Source organism: Pteropus alecto, unplaced genomic scaffold, assembly GCF_000325575.1.
Source record: "Pteropus alecto unplaced genomic scaffold, ASM32557v1 scaffold113, whole genome shotgun sequence".
Taxonomy (NCBI): Eukaryota; Metazoa; Chordata; class Mammalia; order Chiroptera; family Pteropodidae; genus Pteropus; species Pteropus alecto.
Genome location: NW_006433949.1, coordinates 692384 through 713355, shown reverse-complemented (window position 1 = coordinate 713355; position 20972 = coordinate 692384). Strand labels below are relative to the sequence as shown.

Sequence of the window (20972 nt, the reverse complement as noted above, 5' to 3'; positions counted from 1 at the left end):
GAGACCTAACGCTGGGGGCTTTGGAGAAGGCCCCCCTCAGACCCAGAGCTCCGTGCCCACTTGGGGAGGCCAGGGGCATCTATGCGGCCTGTGGGATGCTGCCACGCGCCTTGGGGCAGCGCCGGCAGCCGGCCCGAGGCGCCCTGGCTCTGGCGATGGGAGGAGTGGGTGGTTTGGAGGAGGCTGTGTCAGGATATTTTTTGCTTTGGCTATTTGACCTTAGAGAGGGAGAGAGGAGAAGGGGAGAGAGAGGGGAGTAGAGAAGAGGGTGAAAACGGGAGTTTCATGTGGTCTAAGGGACAGGGAGAGGGGAGGAGGACGGGGGGGCGTGGTAGAGAACGGGTGTTGTTTTTTGCTAGGAAGCAAACAGGTGACATCCTGAAAGAGGGAGTTCCCGAGTCCCTCTGTGCATCCGTGTGTCCGTTTCTTGAAGCATTTGGGAGCTGGGAGAGTGTGTTTCTAGTCACCAGGGGGTTTGAACACGGTGGGCTGTTCTCCTGGCAATGGGGGTGTGGCCGTGGGGAGGCAGTGGGAGCTGGACGCTCCCGGTACGGGGCCCTCACGGGCTGCCGGGGCCTGCTGACGACTGAGGGGACACGCGAGTTGTGAATGCGCGCGTCTGTTCAAGGCCAAGAGGCTCGCAAAGCAGGCCTAAACTCCGAAGAACGTTTCTAACTACCCGCCCTGAAAGGTCGCTAACTGGACAACCTCCTCGTAAACGGCTCCCCGTCCCCACCCTCACTGCCCCGGAGAGGGCTGAATTCAGAGCCCGCGTCAGGAGAAGGTCTTTGGTGGCAGTGCCCCAGGTGAGGGGGGCACCTCGAGGGCAGGCTCGGGGACCGGGGATGGGGCAGGGAGGTGCAGGGGAGACACCAGAGTGCAATGAGCTGCTGGGCAGGCTGGGGGAGGCTGGGCGGTGGCCCGGGCAGGGAGTGGGGCATGGGACTGGGGACGTGGGCACCATCCTAATCGCTCGACACGTGGTTCTCGTTCTGTAGCTGGTGCCAGCGCTCGATCTTCTTGTCCTTGTTTTTCAGACACTCGTACCAGTGTTTTAAGCGCTCTCCTTTGGCCGAGATCCCCAGCTGGCAGCCTCCTGGATGATAAGAGAAGGTGGGGACCGGTGGTCAGAGCCGAGGGACGTGCGGGGCTCTCATTCTGGGCCCAAAGGTCTAGCTGGGGGAAAACGGCCACCAAGCAGTGACGCCCTCCCGTGCCTTGGGATCCGTTCTCTGTCGAGGGTGGTTATCACGTTGTTATTACTACTGGCCTCTGCCCACTCAAGAGCCCGCAGCGGATCCTACTGCAGCGCCAAGTCACAACCTCACTGTCTGTTTTTTAAGGCTTCCTCCAAATCCCCACCCACCCATGGAAACTCATCTCCCACTGCTTTTGGGAACTCAGCGTCTACTTCCAGAGTTACTTACGTCGCCCTGCTCAATCCTGTCCCCACGCCTTTGCTCCAGCCGTGTCCCTGGCCTGGAGTTCCCTCCCTGCTCTGTCTTTAATCACTGTTCTTCCTCAGTATTTGGAGGGGGACTAGAAAAACTGGAACTTTCATCCTTGACTTGCAAACAGGGTAAGGAGACTTCCTTTGCACAGACCCACCCTCCTGGGATTTAACTCTTCCGCTCGAGGCGATTTGTTCAGCAAATAACCGGTCATGACCCAATCTCCCCAACTTGTGAAGCCCTTTCGTCATCTAAAGGCATTCCCAAATGGGATCCAAATCAGAACCGTGGGTCCTGACTTTGCGTCTGGATGACGTCATGCCAAAAGAGAAGACGGGTCACCCTCCCTCAGCCTGCTGCCCTAGGTGAGGCTCCCCTCCCCGACGAGGACGGACAGGGGCGTTTGCTCTGGGAGCGGGGCGCACTCACCGATGTAATCGTTGGACTTGCCGATGTCGTAGTCCCAGACTGAGATGTCCAGTGACTTCTTCGCCAGGTCACTGTGTTTGATGTCATAGAAGAACTCCTGGATGCAAGAGAGGAGGACTTGTGAGTGAGAGGGTCCCCAGAGCCTTTGGCACTGGGAGCTAAGTAAGAGGATAAGTCCTAGGGCTTCACGGGCCAAGGGGACACCCTTAAATGGCACAGGGAGCAAGGGGGCCTTCCTGCTCTCGACCTCTTCCCCAGGCCCAACAATTCCCTTTTAACGGATATTCTGTATAACAAAGTCCCGCAAGCCCTATAATTCTCTTTTCAATGACTTGCTGTTTGCAAATGGGAAGACTGGTGTGTTTTGGTTTGTTTGTTTTTTAAGAGAGCTGGTTCTGGTCAAGTTTCCTTGACGGCAGATAGCCATGAACTCAGTCCTTCCATTCTGGTAACTTCTAAAGTAGGTTTTCCCGTCTCCATCATTTAGAGGTTAAAGGTAGCTGAGGAGACTGGTACCGACATGAGGGGTAGGTGTTTCCATTTCTAGACGATCCGATTTTTAAAATAAATTTTCTGCTTAATTATAAAATTCATCCATGATCATTGTTAACCAAGGAAGCGAACCTGTAGTCTAACTACCCAAGAATACCCACTGTCAACATTTCTAGGCGTGACCACACTGATGAATGTTTTAAAAAATATGAATATTAATTTGGATTTATGAAACCTTGGAGCATTATACTACGTGCAGTATAATGTGAATATACTGTACTGTAGCTTTCTTTTTCCGTTTTATAGCACATAATAGAAAAGTATTTTAGCATGCCAGCAAATATTTTTCTGCATCAGCATTTCAACAGCTTCCATTAACGGCTGTGTGGCTGCACCATAACCTAACGCCTGACACCTGAGCATTTAGTTTGTTTGCAATTTTTCACGATCATTAATGATATGCTAACAGGCAACCTGGCAGCTCAACCGTGATTCATTTAGGATAAGTTTTGAGAATTGTTTTTTGGAGTTTGTAAAATTTTAAGATAGAGCGGCACATACATGCTGTGATGCCATTTGTGTATAATAAGAAAGCTGGCCACGCATGCGCACATGCATGCACACGCGCGCGCGCACACACACACACACACACACACACACATCTTGGAGGCTGGGAAAGGAGGGAAATTTTGACTGGATATCCTCTGGGACTCTTGGAATTTTCAAATATGTGACTGTATTACCCATTCCCCAAATAAATGGAATTAAAACATTTTTAAGTTTAAGGCTTTTGAAGTGTTCGAGAAAATTCCCTGCAGAAGTGGAATTGGCTGGCTTCCTCTCGCGGCGTCTGCCCTTCCTGTGTGCTCTCCCACGCTGGCACCCACAGTCCACAGCATCCGCGTGCCGGCTCATTACGAGACGTGGTGTCTGGTCTTGATTCACGTTTTGCCTGCTCTAGCCCAGCCGAATGTTGCTAATGAGTTTATCGGCTATTTGGATTTCTTACTCTGTGACTTGTTCAGACTCCAGGAGACAGGACAGCAGTACAATTACTCCCAATTCATGAGTCAGAATTGGGAAATCAGGGGTCCAGCTGACAAGGGGAACTGAGAACTTGAGGGTCTGAACTAACTGGCCAGTGATTGCTCTAGGCTCTGTTTATCTAGAACGGTCCCCATGTATGTGCATATGGGTATGTGTTTTAAAAAAGAAACGAAATAATACAAAACACACTGTATTGTAGCTTCCCTTTCCTACTTTGCAACATTTGGTAAAAACCAACACTGGCTGACTCTGACCCAGCATCAGATCATTATATGCAGCAGATATTTCTGGACCCCTGCTGTCTGACAGGCTTGTCAACAGATAATTGAAACCCAGATGGACAGCGTGCGGTGGAGGGAGCATAGAGGAAGCATATGCGGGGGTTAACACACTGAGTCTCAAGAGATGACTAGGACTTTGCCAGAGAAAAAAGGAGGGAGAGGGAGAGGAAGAGGGAGCAGCAGGCTGACAGGTGTGCCGGGATCTGCACGGACTTCAGTGTGACTTGCGGCGCCGGGTGGGTGGATGAGGGAGAGGGGCAGGGGTGAGATATGAGTTTGAAAAGACTCGATTGTCATGCTAAGAAGATAGAGAGTCATTGATGGGTTATTTAAGCAAGGGGGTGACAAATTCAGATTCCAGTTTTGGAAAGCTCATGCTTCATCTTGGAGGATGGGCCAAGTCCAGGGAGACGATTTAAGATTCTACTGCTATGGTCCAGGCAGGACGTGCCAGGGTCTGAGCCAAGGCAGTACCAGCGAGAACAGAGACGAAGGGGCACATTCAATGGGCATCTAGACAGTGGCTTAGCGAGACCCGAGGCACTGGATGGATGTGGGAGGGAGGGAGACGGGGAGGGCAGCGCCAACGGGGTGGACGGTAAAGGGCGTCGCCGTCTCCATTTTCTTGAATTTCAGTATTCCTGACTACTAGAACTGATGATGATCCTGGAGATGATGTAAATCAATCTCTCTTCAAACTCAGCTTCTTTCCTATGACATTCCTAATGTACAGGTTTTTGTCTTAAGCTTGATTCCCTCCAGTGACAAGGAACTCATTACCTCTCCTTTAGACGACTCCAACTGACCTACGAGAGAAAGCTTTTTTTGGTGTGCTTGACAGCATTCTACTAGAGAGTCCGTTCGTCTCTCTTACACAGGAAATATTCCAAAGCATGACCAAATGGGGCAGCCTTACCTCATTAAATTCGGGGTTCAAGGTTTTCTTCTTAATTTGAGTCTTGTGTTTGGCCTTCTTTCCCATGTCTGGTTTCAGCCAGCTGAGAGGAGACAGGAGAGGCTATTACGAATGGAGTTTGAGGAAAAAGAACAGCCCCTTGACAACCCCGAAGGCTCCTTCCAGTGTCAAGAGAATAACTGATGAACGAATCAGAAAGCGAATCCACGTTCACGGTGACCAGTGTGCATTAGAGGGTCTACTTGATGCCAGGCACGGCACTGAGCACATTAGCTGTACTAAATCCTCCACAAACCCTAAGTGGCAGAACTAAACCACCCATTTTACATACAGGGAAACTGAGGGTCCACAAAGTTGAGACATGTACCTTAAGGTCACACAGCAGGGACTGAACTCAGCTGTCACCTCTGCAGTCTGTGCTTTTAGCCGGTCCTTTTTCCCAGTGGAGCGAACTGAGAGGCCTGAATGGCAGTGCCTGGCATTTTACCATCCATCACCCCTAGGTCAACCCCCAGCGCCTGGAGAGATGCCGTGGGTGTGGACAAAAGGGATAAACTGCAAATCTAATTACTGTCACTCCTTTGCCCAAAACTAGGGATAAAGTTCCAAATCCTTGATGTAGCCTGCGGAGCCTGAGGGGTTGGGTCCCTGCTCTGGCCCGGCCGAATCGCATGCCCTGCTTGTCACCCCACTTCCCATGTGCTTTCCTTCCTACCCCAGGGCCTTTGCGCATACTGTTTCCTCCGTCTAGAAGGCTCCCCCCTGGTGTAGGCACAATGGCCGGCACACAGTAAGTGCTCAATCAATATTTTCTGGGCAAATAAATAAAACGGGCTAACAACTCCTAAGAGTCGTGGCCTTTGGGTTCTGATTCGAGCTGTCACTAGCCATGCAGCTCTGAACCTGAGTGTTACTTCTGCGGGCCTCAGCTTCCTAATCATTAGGAAGAGAGGGCGAACATTTCTTTCTCATTCAAAAAACTGTTTTTGAGGATAATTTTCCAGAAGAGACTCAAATGGGGGAATGAAAAGGTGCCAAGTGATGAGCGAAAAAAAAAAAGGGGGTACAATTCTGACTTCAGGCTTCAGAAATCTTTATTTGATCTTAAGCTGGTTCATGGCCTCCTGTTTCCTGTTCCTCACTGGCCACCAGGACAGCTGTTTCGCTGGTAACCACAGCAACCCTACTTCTTCTAGAGGGATTGGGTGGATGAGAGAAGGGATGGTGGGGAGAATTATTGAAGAGAATCAATTTGCATGTGGCTGGGATTTAATGGAGCACAGGATAGCAGCCCATGAATCCATTTTTCTATTGGACCATATGAACAAATCAAACCAAACTCCTCCTAGAAATTAAATTCATCTCTGACATGTGTGTTCTTTTGTTAACTAAATCCTCATTCAAAGGAAATGTGAAGTAAAGCCTGCACTGGCCTGATTTTTAGCCAAGGGCTTAAGGGAAGTATTCTTTTCTGTTACCAGAGGCAGTGGGTTTCGGGGGAGGGTCTTCCAGGCTGGAGAGAACATTAATAAATACCCCCTGCCACAAGTAAGAATAGTGATGGTAGTTCTCTATAACCATAATGACGGGCTTTTATTGAGCACTTACTGTATATCAGCCCCCACAAAAGTGCACCTCTCAGATCTCCATCTGCAGGGGCGTGAAACTGACCAGCAAGCTGCTGGGCTGGGATCCACTACTCTGTTCTCACGTGGCCTTGTTTGCCACGGCTGCTCTCAGCCAGTACCTGAGCCAGCAGGGACCCTAGGCAGCCCCGTTTCTCGGAGATGCTGGGTTCCTTTGATGGGTGATTTTGCACTCAAGGGCTCCCCATCGTCCTGGGTGAAACTTCCTCGGAACTGCACTGCTGTCTAAGGCTCTTCCTGCCCCCTTCCCCTCTCTTGCACAGGGAGCAGGTCTGTTCTAAGGCCTGTTGTCGCTATATTCCTCCAGCTCCCTCTCAATTTTCATAGGCATTTCCCCCAACAAATCTCTTGCACATTTCATCCTGTCTTGGTTCCTGCTTCTTGGGAGACGAGGCCCAATGCACACTACTATCATCCCACTTTATATATAGTTGAGGACATAGAGGCCCAGAGATGTTAAGGCACAGTCCCAAGGTCACACACCCAGAGAATACCGAAGACTATTGGATCTGGGATTTGACCTGGGCAGTGCGGATCCAGAGCCCAGGCTCTCGACAATATCCATGGAAACACACGCTTTGTTGCCACAAGGCAAGGCAGAATTCTAGTGAAAGTAGCTAAACATTTCTGTACCAGGCAAAATTCTAATTGCTCTACATATGTTATCTCATTTGGCTTTCTGCCTGCTCTTGGAGATAAGTGGAAATATTGTCTTCACCATACCAGTGAAGGCTCACTGGTAAATAAGAGAGGGTAAATAACTCGCTTGCAGTCACACAGATAGCCGCTGGCAGAGATGGGAGCTGAATGAGAATGTGCCCGGTGGACCTCCAACCACAGGATGCACATGTAACCCAGGCCCCCGCTGCTGTGCTTGGAAATCCAGGCCATGCTTGTGCCAAGGTCACGCTCCCAGCTGACAACTGTATGTGGTGGGGACACTATGGCTGATTTTGGCCTAAGGACTCCCCATCAGCCTTGCTGAGCTGGTGTCTAGGACGCTTCCACTCACCTTTCCTCCCCCTCTCCTCCCCGCTCGGGGTCAGACTTGCGGGGTGGACAGCTCTGCATTTCCCCAACTGCCCCTACCTTCACACAGGCATTTCCCCTAATGAAATCCTCATCCCATCACGGCATCTTCTCAGAGGGTCCCGACTAGCACCGATGATAAAGGCTCCCTTATACTCCATGAGATTCCTGGAATAACCCCCAAAGTCTAAGGTCTTATCTCTGAGCATTTCCAGACTGAACCTGAAAAAAGCCAGGTGGCTTCTCTGGTGGTGGGGCTCTGAATGGCTGGAGGGGTATGTCGCTGATTCTAGGGGGCTTCAAATGGGTGTGACCTTGCCGACTACACCTCTCCCACACGAGGGGACAGAGCCACAAAAATTCTCATATGAGCGAATGACATACCAATCTAACTGCCTGCGACTCCAGCCTCACATTCCAGCCAGTCCTGGTCATCTGTCTCACTGTGTGAACCTTGGGCAGGTTCGTTTCCCTTTCTGGGCCTCAGTGTACCATGACCTTGGGGAATCTCTGTGGGCCCCCCTCTGTAAGGATCTAGGATCCCCTCTGGAGCCCATTCATAGTCCCAAGTCACTGACTCACAGCTTGACGAATGGATCTGAGTAGCCATTGGCGTCCATGGCGGCCAGGTGCACGCAGCGTATGATGCCCACGATGAGACCGCCCTGCTGTGTGCTGTACATGAGAGACACCAGGATCTTGCCTCGTTCCTCTATGTCACCAATACGCTCCACCTGCTGCAGTAAAAGAAGAGGCCATGTGGGCCCAGGAAGGGAGGGGGCCAGGCAGTGTGGATGGGATCATCAGGGAAGAGCCTGTGAAAAGCAAGAGGAGCTCGGCCAGCGTGTGTGCAATCAGCACCATGGACAGCAGACGCCCCAGCCTCCGGGGAGGGGTAAACCGTAACAGCCCAGTGCAAGGCACACGGGGCCAGTGGTTTTACTCTCAAGACACAGACTGAGCCCTGACTCTGGTCATAGGTTGAGCTTGACCCTGGTCATTAATTGACCCGACTCTGACCCAGGACTGAGCCTTGACCGCCCAGCCTTGGCCAGACACACAGCTCGAAGAGCCTCGCTCGCATTCCCGTGGAGGGGGAGCGCCACTGTCCTAGGACTGCGGAGCCACTGCCAGAGCTTCTGCCAACAAAGCCGAGGAACTCCAGGGTGTTCGGGTTGTGACAGAATGGGGCTTCTCCCACCTCGGGCTCTAGGCGTGAAGAGCATCCACCTGGTCTGCTGTCCTAACACCCTGGGCAAGAGCACCTCTCAAGTGAACCAACAGGCAGGTGGTTTGGGGAGAAAGAGTAGGGATGGGGATGGGCGTGGGGGAAAAAGGGCGATTCCAGACCCCGACTGCAGCTGCCAAACCCACTCAGTGCTCACCTCCTCCTCATACAGGGCCATGCCTCGGGCAGAGCCGGTGGTCCCCGCACGCTTCATCTGCGGGGGAAACGGAGAGAGAACATTGTCTTTGCAGCTCGTCTCCCTGCACAGGAAGCACAAGAAGCCCCCCACCCCTCTATCAGCATCTAGAGGCCCAGAGACAGGCTCCCCAAGCTTCTGTGGCCCTCCGGCTTTCCCCGCTTCAGTTAAAATTTGTATAACGCTGACCATTTGACAGATTATGTTAATGCACACAGCCTACGATATAGGGTGTATTACTGTCCCCATTTTACAGACGGAGACTCTGAGGTCAGAGTTGTCAAGCCACTTGTCCAAGGTCACACAGCCAATAAGCAGCAGAGCACCCCACATAAAGCAGGTAGGATTTGCTCTTCCCTGGTTGAAGGGCCAAAGAGGTCTCGGGGTCTGGCCACCAGGTACTTCCTCCCTTGTGGCTCCTAAGTTCCTTTTGTGGGATTCTAAGGCTCTGGGCGTACAAATGTAAAACTGATGGTTAAATACAATCTCTCTACTTTAGAGAAGAGGACAGCTGGGGTCAACAGGGGAGGAGACCATGCTTATGCGGTCCCCGTCCTTGGTGAGGCACATGGGGGTGGGGGGTGGTGGTGGGAGGGCTAAGGGCAAAGAGCGAAAGATGATGATCAGCAGAGTTCTGTGGCCCCTGCAGGCCTCTGCTGTCCTGCCAGCTCCGTGCCTCTGGGGCTGGCTGCGTCCATCACAGAAAGATGGGCAGGCCCAGGAGCTGATGACCCAGGCGGAGGCCTGGCCACTGTCCCGACCAACTGGGCTCACTGAGTGAGGAAAGGAAGAGGAAGCCTAAGGAAACAGCTGTTACCAGGGAAAAACCTAGAGGAAACGTTCCACTCCCCGGGCTGCCTGCAGCGGTTTATCTGGAGCCTGGCATCCGGGGCGAATTCTTCTTTGCAGTTTTCCTTGTGTCTTATTCTTTTGCCTGTGCTATACAAACATGGTGTGGCACACGGATCCTCCCTCCTCGGGCTGGCCATCTGGTGGGAGGATGCTGCAGGATTCCCTCTCCCGCCTGCCATGGCTTCCCCGTGGGGAGATGGCCCACTGCCCAAAGGGAGCAGGCGTGCCGGTGGTTGCAGGAGAGCTGGGCTCTGGCCGGCACCCGGGAGCACAGCCACTGACTCGCGGTGTGACCTTGGCAACTTGCTTCCCTCTCTGGGCCCGAGTAGTCCGTATACAAAAAAAGGAGCAGGTTGAGATGTTTCTAAATATACAGATTGCTGGGTCCTAGCTTACCTCACTAAGTCAGAATCTCCAGGGAGGTACCCAAAATCTTAGTTTGTAAAGCTCTGGTTTTGAAACCTCCAGTTGATTCTGAGGTGTAGCCCAACTGGAGAACCTCGATTTGGCTCTTGCTCTTTCTCAAGGGGCAAGTATCACACCTAACAGTAACTGTTCTAATGCTTTATAAGTACTCTCACATGAATCCTTAAAAGACCCTATGAGACTGGTACTCTATTGTCCCATTTTACAGATGGGAAAACAAGGCCCAGAGAGATTAATTATTTGGCCCAGGTTATATAAGTGGCACAGCTAGGATTCAAACCAGGGACTCTGGCTCCAGAGCTGGTATTCTTAAACACGGTGCTACCCTGCTCACCTATGTAGTGCTTTATACCTTCATGACTGACAGGTGAGTAAGGCGATATTATTCCTATCAAAGCAATAGTTAAGAATTTATGAATGCTTATTATATCCTTGGTTCTGTTTTGATTATGTCTCTCACAAACCACGCCATGAGGCAGGTACTGTTATAATGCCCATTTACAGACAAGAAAAACTGAGGCTCAGAATAGCTCAGACCCTTGGCCAAGGCCAGGGAGCAGGTGAATGGCAGGACTGGGCTTTGAACCCAGGCGGGCCACACTGCCACACCACACTGCCTCTCCCAGTTCTACCAAAGTGGACGCTGTCATTCAGAGAAGTGATGCCAACGCAGGGCTGGTAAAAGGCACAGCCAGGGTGTGACCCCGATGCTCTGACCCAAAATGTTCACCCTCCTCTCAACAGCTGCCCCAGCCCCTCTATTGTCCAGCACCCTGCAGATCTGTTGCCCCCTTTGCAGGCCCAGAGGAAGGCAGCATCCCCAAACTTTTCTCCCCCATCAAACCCTCGGGACAAGGCACTCACCGGGATCACCCGCTCTAGACAGATATTGAAGTTCTTCCTCTGGTTCGGCTTCAGTTTCTTGAGTGAGAATCTGGTCTCACCGATAAACTCGTTATGGCCAAATTTGTCCTCATCACAGACAGAGATCCTGTGACCCACAGAAGAGGAGGAGAGAGAAGAAAGCACATATATGAGCTCCTACTATGTGCCCAGAGTTGCCTGCGATGGATGCTGGCAAGCAATGTGCCTAAGAACATTTCAATTCCCTATTTATTGAGCACTGGGCCAGGTGCCTTTTTTTCTTCTTTATGGCAATATAACTTACAAGCAGTATGTGCATCAATCTTTAATGGCTTGTTGAATTTTTTCACATGCACACACCATGTAAACACCACCCAGATCCACATATAGAATATTCCAGCTTCCAGAACACCTTTGGGATCCCTTCTAGTCACTACTTCCTTCAAAGACAAGTGCTGTCTTTGACTTCCAGCCCCACAGATTCGTCGTCTCGTTTTGGACCTTCATGTACATGGAGTCGGACGGCTTCTTTTGCTCAACATTATATCTGCGAGATTCATCTGTAGTGTATGGTAACTTGTCCTTTTGACTGCTGTATAACATTCCTCTGTGAAAATATGCCGTAATAAGTCTGCTGCTGATGGGCACTTGGTTTCGAGCTAGTATGAATAAAGCTGCAATGGAACATCCACGTTGATCTCTCTTCGTATGCACATGTATATACAGGTGACCCTTGAACAGCATGGGTTAGGGACGCCGGCCCACCTCAGAGATGAAAATCCACGGATAACTTTTGACTCCCCAAAGCATTCACAGCCTGCTGTTGACTGGAAGCCTTACGGCTGACGTAAACAGTCGATGAACACGTTTGGTATGTTTTATGTATTATATAAAGTAAGCTAGAGAAAATGAAAATCCACGGATAACTTTTGACTCCCCAAAGCATTGACAGCCTGCTGTTTGTTGACTGGAAGCCTTACTGCTGACGTAAACAGTCGATTAACACGTTTGGTATGTTTTATGTATTATATAAAGTAAGCTAGAGAAAAGAATGCTATTAAGAAAATTATGAGAAAGAGAAAATATATTTACAGTATTTATTGAAAACAATCCACATAGAAGTGGATCCGCAGTGTTCAAACCCGGGTTGTTCAGGGGTCAGGTGTATTTCTGCTGGATGTCTTCCTAGGAGGGGAATTGTTGAGTCGTGGGCTTCGCGTAAGTTTAGCTTCAGTGAAAACTTCTGAACATGGAGTATTTCCACCGAGCACCCTCTCCAACGTCTTTAACTTGAGCCTTTCCGAATGGGCCACAGTCTCTCGCTGTCCTTTTAATTTATACTTCCTTGATCGTTAACGAAGTTGAGCCCCCTTTTCATATGCTTCACGGCCCTCTGACTTCTCATTTAATTTTTTCTCCCATCGAACATCCACGTTTCCCACTTTCGAGAGGAGACTGGGGCCCAGAGAGGTTGAATCATTTGTCCCTACTAAGTGACAGAATGGGGATCTGAGTTCAGCTCTCTCTGAACCTTAAGACACTATATTGTCTTCTGTTATCTACTCTGTAAACAGAGGCACAGAAAGGGTGGAGTGACAGAACGGGGATCTGAGTTCAGCTCTCTCTCTGAGTTCAGCTCTCTCATTACCTTAAGTTATCTACTCTGCAAAGCACTGATTTGAACAGAGGCACAGAAAGGGTGGGTGAGTCAAGAGAAAGATTCCTCAGGAAGCCAAAAGGACCAGTCAAGGTAACTGATAATTCCTCCTGACATGTACTAAGGCGCAGAAAGGACTTGTCCCCTTGGGAGGCAGTATGGAGGACGGGCAGGGACTAATGGCACCTCGTTCCTTGGCCATCAGCATTTGTTGAACAATGTTCGAAGTTCTGAAGGGCCAGAACAGCCTCTGGGCTGAGCCCCACTGTACGTGAGCTGGTGGGGTACAATCAACACCGCCCGTCTGCAAGGCAAGGTGTGGCCAAAGACTTAAGAATAATCACCATTTCTGACCCAGTGATGCCACTTCTAGGAATTTATGTCAGATATAAGAAGTGCCAGAAATATTTAACTACGAAGGTGTTTATCACAGGATTGTTTATAACTGTGGAAAAGCAGAAATAATAAACATGTTTTATAACGGGGACTACTTAAGAAAATTATAGAAGAAACATAAAAATGTAACAGTATACGTGGAAAGTAATGTTGGAATTAGTCATCGGGGAAATGCAAAACCACAATGCGACACCACCACATAACACCAGAAAGGCCAAAACGAAAAAGTGATGATAAGAATGTGGAGGGACCGGAACTCTCATATATTGTTGGTAGGAGTGTAAATTAGTACAATCTCTACGGAAAACTGGAAGTTTTTATTAAGGCTGAACATATACACCCACTACGACTCAGCCCTTATAGCCCTAGGTACATATGCAAGAGAAATGCATGCACCTGTGCACCAAGAAACAGCTACTAAAATGTTCCTAGCAGCCCTAATAGCCCCCAACTGAAAACCAATCAAATGCCCCTTAATAGCAAAATGGATAAACAAAATTGTGATATATTCACACAATGGAATACTAAATAGCGATGAAGATGAAAGACCTATAACTACACGCAACAACGTGGAGGAATATTACAAAGATAATATTAAGTGAAAGAAGACAGACACAAAAGAGTCATGTTACGTGATTTCATTTCATTTCCATAACATACAGAACCAGACTCAATTAATTTGTCCTGTTAGAAGTCAGGATAGTGAATTCCCTGGTTGGCGGGGGTGGTGGGGTGGGGTTGCTTACTGGAGGGAGAGCAATAGGGGATCTTCTGCGGTACGGGACTGTTTTGTTCTCTGATCCCAGTGCATTCACTTTTGGAAAATTCATCAATCTGCACACTTTTTTTTTGTGAGTGTGCACTTTTTTAAACGGATGCTACATTGCAATAAAAACCTTTACTTAAAGTAATATTGTAGCTGGTGGGAATATGGTTGGAACAGCCGATTTGGAAAGCAGTTTGTATAACTTGTAAAATCACGTTCCAGCAAATATCCCTCCTTGGTTTCTATCCTCAGGAGACACACACATGAACACGAGGAAGCAAGAAGGATGCTCATTGCAACTTCGTAACAGGGAAAAGCTGGCAACAAGCTAAATATCCATCCACAGGGAACCGGCTGGAGAAGCTGATAAACATTTATGGAAATTTTTAAAACATGCCAAACAATACCACATATTGTTACTGATATGTAATTATATAGCTGCAGTACAAGGCATGCTGGGGAGTGGTACCCGTAAAATTCGGGTGGTGTTTAGCCTTGGGGAGGGAAGGATAAGAAAAAGATGGGGGACGGAGTATACAAGAGGAGCTTCAACTTGCATCTGTAGTGCTTTATTTCTTAAGGAAAGAAAAAAGAGCGGAAGCACATATAGCCAAATATTAAGATTTTTTAAAAGACTGAGTACTGGGTTCATGAATTTTTAAAATTACATTCTATACTTTTCTATAGATTTATAATATTTAATAATGAAACATTTTTAAAACTCTGTGATCAATCCATTCTGTGGAATACTCTGAAGCAGTTAAAAATGAGGTAGATCGAAAAGTCTTCTCATGGCTATGACTCCAAGATATGCTGTTAAGAAAAAAGGCAAGTCCCAGATATATACAGCATGATACTCTCCGTGTCTGAATACACACACACACACACACACTCAGGGAAGGGAGCAGCAGACCCAGGCTGCGGGAGGGGGCTACCACTCAAAAGGGGCTTTGCCTTCTCCATCATTTTTTACAAGAAGAACATTATTCATGTGTTACTTAGGTAATTAAAAATGCAATTCAAGACAACATTGCAGAAGACTATAAAATGGCACCAACGTATCGTTAAGTGAGACAGGCTAATTAATAAGATGGTCCATTTTTACAGATACTCAATTGTACATGAAATTTGCACGCACGCATGCACACACGCACACGAAATCCGGATGTCCAGACACCAAGATGTTCATCTGTATTTTCAGAAATTTCCACCAGAAAAATATATTGTTTTTGTAGATGTAAAAAAGAAAACACTACGTATGCAGTTTTAAAGAGTGGCCCCCGGGCTGGGCGTGTCCTGACCCGTCCAGCCACAGTGGCCTCTGCGGCCCCGCCCCACAGTTTACCTGAGGGTCTTCCTCTGCATGTCCTCGTCTGTGATGCCGTGATAGACGAGCGTCTCGTTCCAGATGGGGTTCCGGGTGTTCCGCAGGGTTTTTGTCCGAAGCTTGTTGGACTAGAGCCCAGAGAGACAGGCAGAGAGACAGCTGCCTCAGTGGGGAGCCAGCCCTGAGGCCCCAGCCCTTGGGCTGATTTGGGGTAGGGGTGACTTAGGAGACACCCCCTCCCCCCGGCCCGGAGTGTCCAGGGACTCAGTTGCTCTCAAATGCATATCTCGGAGAGTAACAGGGGTGCTGTCCTCTAGGGTGATGGCTACAGCCACCACCATCGCTGGACAGTGCACCACCCCTCCCTCTGTGCACTGGGCTCTCTCCTTGAACTTTCCATTAAGATTAGAAAGTAGAGACATCTTCCTTTGAGGAAAAAAAAAATCATTTACAGGTCAGAGAGGCAGAAATGAGAGTCACCCTCTCCCGGGCAGTGAAGAAACACTTTGTGGGGATGTTGGGACAGTTCCTTCTGTTTTCCCAAATAGCATCCTCCAAGCTTGAAATTTCCTAGAGGGGACAAGGTTTTTCATTTTACTCTAAGAGGTCACCAGAAGAGGTGGCTTGGTGACAGGTCTTATTCACACTAACATGTAAATGATTCACTGGATTCTTTGGCAAAGCAAGTTTGGATTTAGGAGGGAGCAAAGGAGAGAGTCTCAAGGAGAAGCGAACTTCACTGGGGAGTTAGGAGTGGCCAACCACTTTTCAGTTTGGCCATGGCCAGGCGAGGGACTGTTTCTCCTTAATCCAAACAAAGTGGGGATGGGGGGTGGTGTGGGGTGTGTGTGTGTGTGTGTGTGTGTGTGTGTGTGTGTCTCTCTCTCTCTCTCTCTGTCTCTCTCTCTCTCTGTCTCTCTCTCTCTCCCCTCGTTCGTCTCATGGGGCATTTGATACTTGCAGAGATTTTTAACAGGCATTTTCCCACGATCATGGAACCAAGTGTACTGTCACCCTTGTATTGAGGACATCCATGTCAAATTAACTAAACGAAGCAAAATATCAAACCCAAGAAGGCACACTTTCCAGCCGTGTGCCCTGAGAGGGTCAGTCTAAAGCGGGAGAACTAACCCCACTTTCCCTCCCCAGAGCAAAATAGCGATCAGCAGCTGAGCGGGAAGGGGAGAGGCGTGGTGGGTGGGGGTACCTTTTCTCTCAGTAAGAGAACATTATCTCAAGTGCTTAGCCCTGAAATCTGGAGAGTTATTCGTTTCTACTGTGAGAGGAGGAGTGTTGGCTGAGGCTTAAAATGGGAGGGGGTGGGGGACCGCGGCCAGCACCGCGGAGCCGCTGGAGGTGCTTGAGCAGGTGAAGGGCATTTTTGGGGCATCTGCTTCTTTCCTGGCCTTTGGCAGCTCCTGATCCTAGGATTCTGGGTTGGAGAAAGGGGCGGAGCCCTGCTCCTTGAGGGACAATGACCTCTGGGCACCCCTCACCCCTCATGAGGCCTTTGCCGCTCAGGGAGGAGAGGGGCTGGGGGCCGACAGGGCTACTTAGGCCCTGAACTGGGGAACCCTGGGTACCCGCCAGGGCCTATGTGCCTGGCTGGCAGAGAGGGCCAGGCCATATGGTACCTTGCTGGCTCCCGGCAGGAGATGCAGCTTAACGTAGGGATCGGCCAAGCCGTTGGAGTCCATGGGCTTCAGGCCCTGTAAGAAAAAAGGAAACGGTGTGGGCGCCGTGGGGGGCCGGGCGCTCAGCTGTCACGGGCATCGGGCACGGCCTCTGGCACCTGTCCCCACCGTCAGTTTACCCGGCGCACTTCCTCTTCCAAAGAGAGAGACGGGAAATGGAGCATCATGGAAAGAGCTGTGGAACCAGGCGGGCGGACGGGGTTTAAAACCTGGTCCCGCCATGGCCTGGCTGTGCGGCCCTAGGCAGGTCTCTTAACCCCTCTGAGCCTCGTTTCCCTCGCCCGTCAGACGGGACGAGAACAGCGCCTGCTTCGGGAAGTGGTGAGACTTACACACGATTTCACCTGTAAAGTGCCTGGCCCATAGTAAGTGCTCTTCCAGGCTGGATCGTCACCCTCCGGGTGGGAGAAGCCATCCCAGAACAGGAAGGGTGGGGAAGAGGAGACGCTGCAGGAAGGCGGCCTGATCCTGACCCCGGCCCCTGCACCCGCTTCTGAACCTCGGCTTTTCCATCCATGTGACCGTCCCCGCCTGGGCCCCCTCACAGGACCGGGACGAGGCTCGAACGAGATGCGGCGGGGCAGGGAGTTTGTCTGGGGTAGGAATTAAGTTGGGCTTCTTAAGATGACCGTCTCTAAAACTCCAGGGGCTCGGTCACACTCTGTCCTTCCCCCCGACGTCCAGGCTGGCACAGGTGTCCCACCTCTGGGCTCCCACTGTCCCCTCTCATAGCACGAATCCCAAATCCCATGGACTGTGTCCCATGATCTCCCTGGACCTCGCTTTCCTCATCTGTTCAGTGGGGCTAATCGCAGCCCCTGCTCCACAGGGTCCTTGGAGAATTAAATGCAGTCTCGCCTGTGAAGGCCGAGCTCTGGGCCTGGCACAGGCACGTGTGAAACAATTTTCACTACTACTAGCTGGGGAGAGGATGCCACGAAATGGGGTGCAGAGGGGAAAGCTGGCAGGGTTGCCCGGTGAGTGAGAGCACAGGCTTTTGCGCTGGACCATACTGGTTCCAATCCCAGCTCCGCCGCTTCCTGGCTGTGTGATCTGGGCAAGTCACTTAATCGCTCTGTGCCTCAGTTTCCCCATCTGTAAAATGGGAATCATGACAGAACCTTCCTCATAGGCTGTTGTGAAGATTAAATGGTACGAAATAATCCCTGGAAAGCTCTCGAGGGCGTATGATACTCCTGCCTCAAGGGGGCTGTCATGGTGTGGCTTTCCCCCCGTCTCCGGAGCTGGAAGAGAAGCCTGAGTGAGTGAATGGTTAAGGACCTGAGCTACAGACTGTTACATCTGGACTCATCCAGCTCTGTCCCTTTCCAGCTGTGTGACCTCAGGCTTTAACTTTCTGAGCCCCGGTTTCCCCACCTGTACGATGGGGCTAATGATGACTCCTACCTCAGAGGTTCGTACGAAGATGAAACAAGATAACGCGTGCCTTGACCTCACTGCGTTATTTGGAAGAGGGGGCTGAACACGTCTAAGTGCCTGCCACAGTGACTGACGCGTAACGGGTGCTCGATAAATGCTCGCTGAAGAAGAGACCTGGGTGTACTGATCTAAGTACTGTGGTAGGCATTTCAAACCTCATTTATCATGCAAACTGGGACACTTCATGAGTGAGGAGCAAGTTCTTCATTACTACAGCAAGGCAACAGGCATAGCTGGGGACCGTCCTGGGCAAACGGGAACATGCAGCCACCTTACACTTAAGACTCAGAGTCGTCCCTACGGGAGAGGCTCTGTTATTAGCCCCAGTTTACAAATGGGCACACTGAGGCCCAGAGAGGTTAAGTAACCTCCCCCAAATCACACAGCTAGGAAGCTGCGGAGTTGGTATCTGAAGCCAGGAAGTCTGGTTCCTGAGCCTTGCTTGTTCTAGATGCACCAGACCTGGGGTGGGAGAAAAATCTTAGTAAGTTACTTTCTGGGATTTGCACTGATGTCACCCAGCTTTCCTTGGGGTCTGGGATGAAGTCGGTTCACTACCCCGGAGCCTGCAGCGTGGGGATGCTCTTCCGTCCTGGTTTGCCTTTCCCACCCCCTCCAGAGCCTGCGTTAGTGCCCTCGTGTGTGCGACCGTGGGCCAACCTAGGCTGCTGCTCCAGCTTGACAGCCACGTCAGCCAAAGGAGCCGTTCCGTGGCCATGTCAGCTGTCACATCGGGCTGTCCCTGCCCCCCGCGTGGCCCTTCCACGATCCCTTCCAGAAAGGCTGTGGCTGAGCCAGCGGATCTCAGCTCTACCCTTGAAGCCAGCTCCTGGGAAGTGGCTGCAGTTAAGTGAAACCCCTCTGGGGCCCCCAGAGGAGGTTCTCCCCTAAAGATCCTGGCTTTGGCTAATCCCTGCCTTTTTCTCATCACCGTCAGTGTCACGGATAGACAAGGCAATGACGGGAGACAGGTCCGGTAACCCATGCCTTCCCCGAGTCCCACGGAAATGCCCGAACAGCCTGAGTGGTCCCCAGCTTGGCCCCCTCACCCACCTTGGCTTTTATGATGGTGCAGTGCAGGGAGCTGTTATCCTGGTCGTAGAGAAGGCTGAACTCCAGGGCACCCAGGGTGGCTGGAGTGGAAAGAGGCAGGAACCAAGAGAACAGTCATTCAGTCATTCGACAAACATTTCCCGAGCACTGACTGTGTGCCCCATCTGGGGGACAGGAAGACTCAGTTCCTGCTCTGGACACCCCATCCTGCTAGACCCTCAGCACAGCTGTGACCAGTTAATACATCGTGCAACGCCTAATTAATGACTTCCCATCCCGCCGGTCTGAGAACCCCAGGAGGGCGAGGACTGTGCCCCGTCTTGTTCACCGCTGTGTCTCCACTGGACACGGTGCAGGGCACACAGTCGGTGCTCACTCACTCGCTGAAGGAGTGAATGAGCCTTAGCATTTGCTGTTGCCTCTGCCTGGAATGCTCTCCCTCTAGATCCTCACGTGGCTGGGGCCTCCTCGTTATTCACATCTCGGCTTGAATGTCACCTCCTTACAGAAGCCCTCTTTGATCACTCCATCGAACGCAGCCACCCTCCGCCATTCACCCTTTTTACTTCCTTCATGGTCCTCTCTCTCTGTTTGAAGTGGACTCACTGGTATATTTCTCGCCACTAGGACATTGGTTCCATCAGATCGGCCTTCCTGTCTGTCTTTAAATTTTGTCATGGGTAGCCCTAGTACCTAGCACAGCCAGGGGCAGCTAGTAGGTGCTCAATAAATACTTGTCAAATATAGAGAGGAGTGGGTGAGGTGTGTAGAGTTAATAGAGAGACGGGCTTGTTACAAGCCACTGGGGATAGCTCATAACAGAGAAGCACGCGGGAGGGGAAGGATCATCTATGCTTGGCAGTCCAGTGAAGGGACACACAAGGCAGATAGAAAAGCAGTGGCTGCTGTTCCAGGTGAGGACCAGGACACAGAAAGGCAGACAGGTGGGACAGACGAGGCGTGTTTCCAGAGCAGAAACGGCTCGTGGCTGGCAAAGTGGGGGTGGACCACCTGCCTCCTGTCCCCTGAGACTGCAGACCTATGACCCATGGGAGAGCTTGGGGACAGCGGGAACAGCTGATACTTCACCCAGGTCTGGCCTCTGATCTGCTGCGGCAGTGCACTGACTGCAAACCCCGCCCCCTGGCTGCTGGCGTGACCTCGGACAAGGTCTCCACCTCTCGGAGCCTCCGTCTCCCTGTCTGTGAACAGAAGCCGTGGCAGCAGCTCTTCCCAGGCTCCCGGGAAAGATCACACGAGCGCATGCACGTAACGCACTCAGAAAAGCGCCTGGCACGAAAGAAATGCTCGCCAAATGTTGTGCGTCTATTACCTCTGATGTGCGTGTCATGTGACAGGAACTCCTCATGTGTGTTTAGCACGTTATGTGATAACGACTTCCAGTTTTACAAAGCACTTTCCTAGAAGATGCCTCAGTTTACTCCGCTCAGCCCCACATGGGAGGCTGTATTCACTTCCCATTTTACAACGAGAAGTGACACGATGGGCCAGAGCCGTGCCACTGATTATGGTCCTTGGTCCACTTCATTGGAGCGGGTCCAGTCTCTCCACATGACGGGGATGTCCCCCGAGTCCTGCACCGTGATTCATGTCCAGACACCTGTCCATCCATGCCCTCCTCCAGCTCACAAAAGCCACCCCAGCTCTCCCCTGATACTCTGGCCACACTCAGAAGGAGCGCCATTGGAAGGAGGGAGGGAGGGAGGGAGGGAGCGGGGCGGAGTGGGAGAGAGGGAGAGGGAGAGGGAGAGGGAGAGGGAG

General features: G+C 50.9%; 1 protein-coding gene across 2 annotated transcripts in view; it reads right to left on the bottom strand.

Moving 5' to 3' along the window:
• Positions 1-965: 965 nt before the first annotated feature.
• Positions 966-20972, bottom strand: part of RPH3A (rabphilin 3A) — a 58256-nt gene continuing 38249 nt past the window's right edge. For both annotated transcript variants that reach the window (XM_006908570.1, XM_006908569.1), the window contains 9 exons: positions 19191-19270; positions 16638-16712; positions 15022-15131; positions 10858-10984; positions 8677-8733; positions 7874-8028; positions 4617-4698; positions 1881-1977; positions 966-1096 (listed from right to left, as the gene is read on the bottom strand). In XM_006908570.1, the coding sequence (XP_006908632.1) occupies positions 966-1096; positions 1881-1977; positions 4617-4698; positions 7874-8028; positions 8677-8733; positions 10858-10984; positions 15022-15131; positions 16638-16712; positions 19191-19270 (914 nt within the window). The remainder of the gene's footprint in view (positions 1097-1880; positions 1978-4616; positions 4699-7873; positions 8029-8676; positions 8734-10857; positions 10985-15021; positions 15132-16637; positions 16713-19190; positions 19271-20972) is intronic.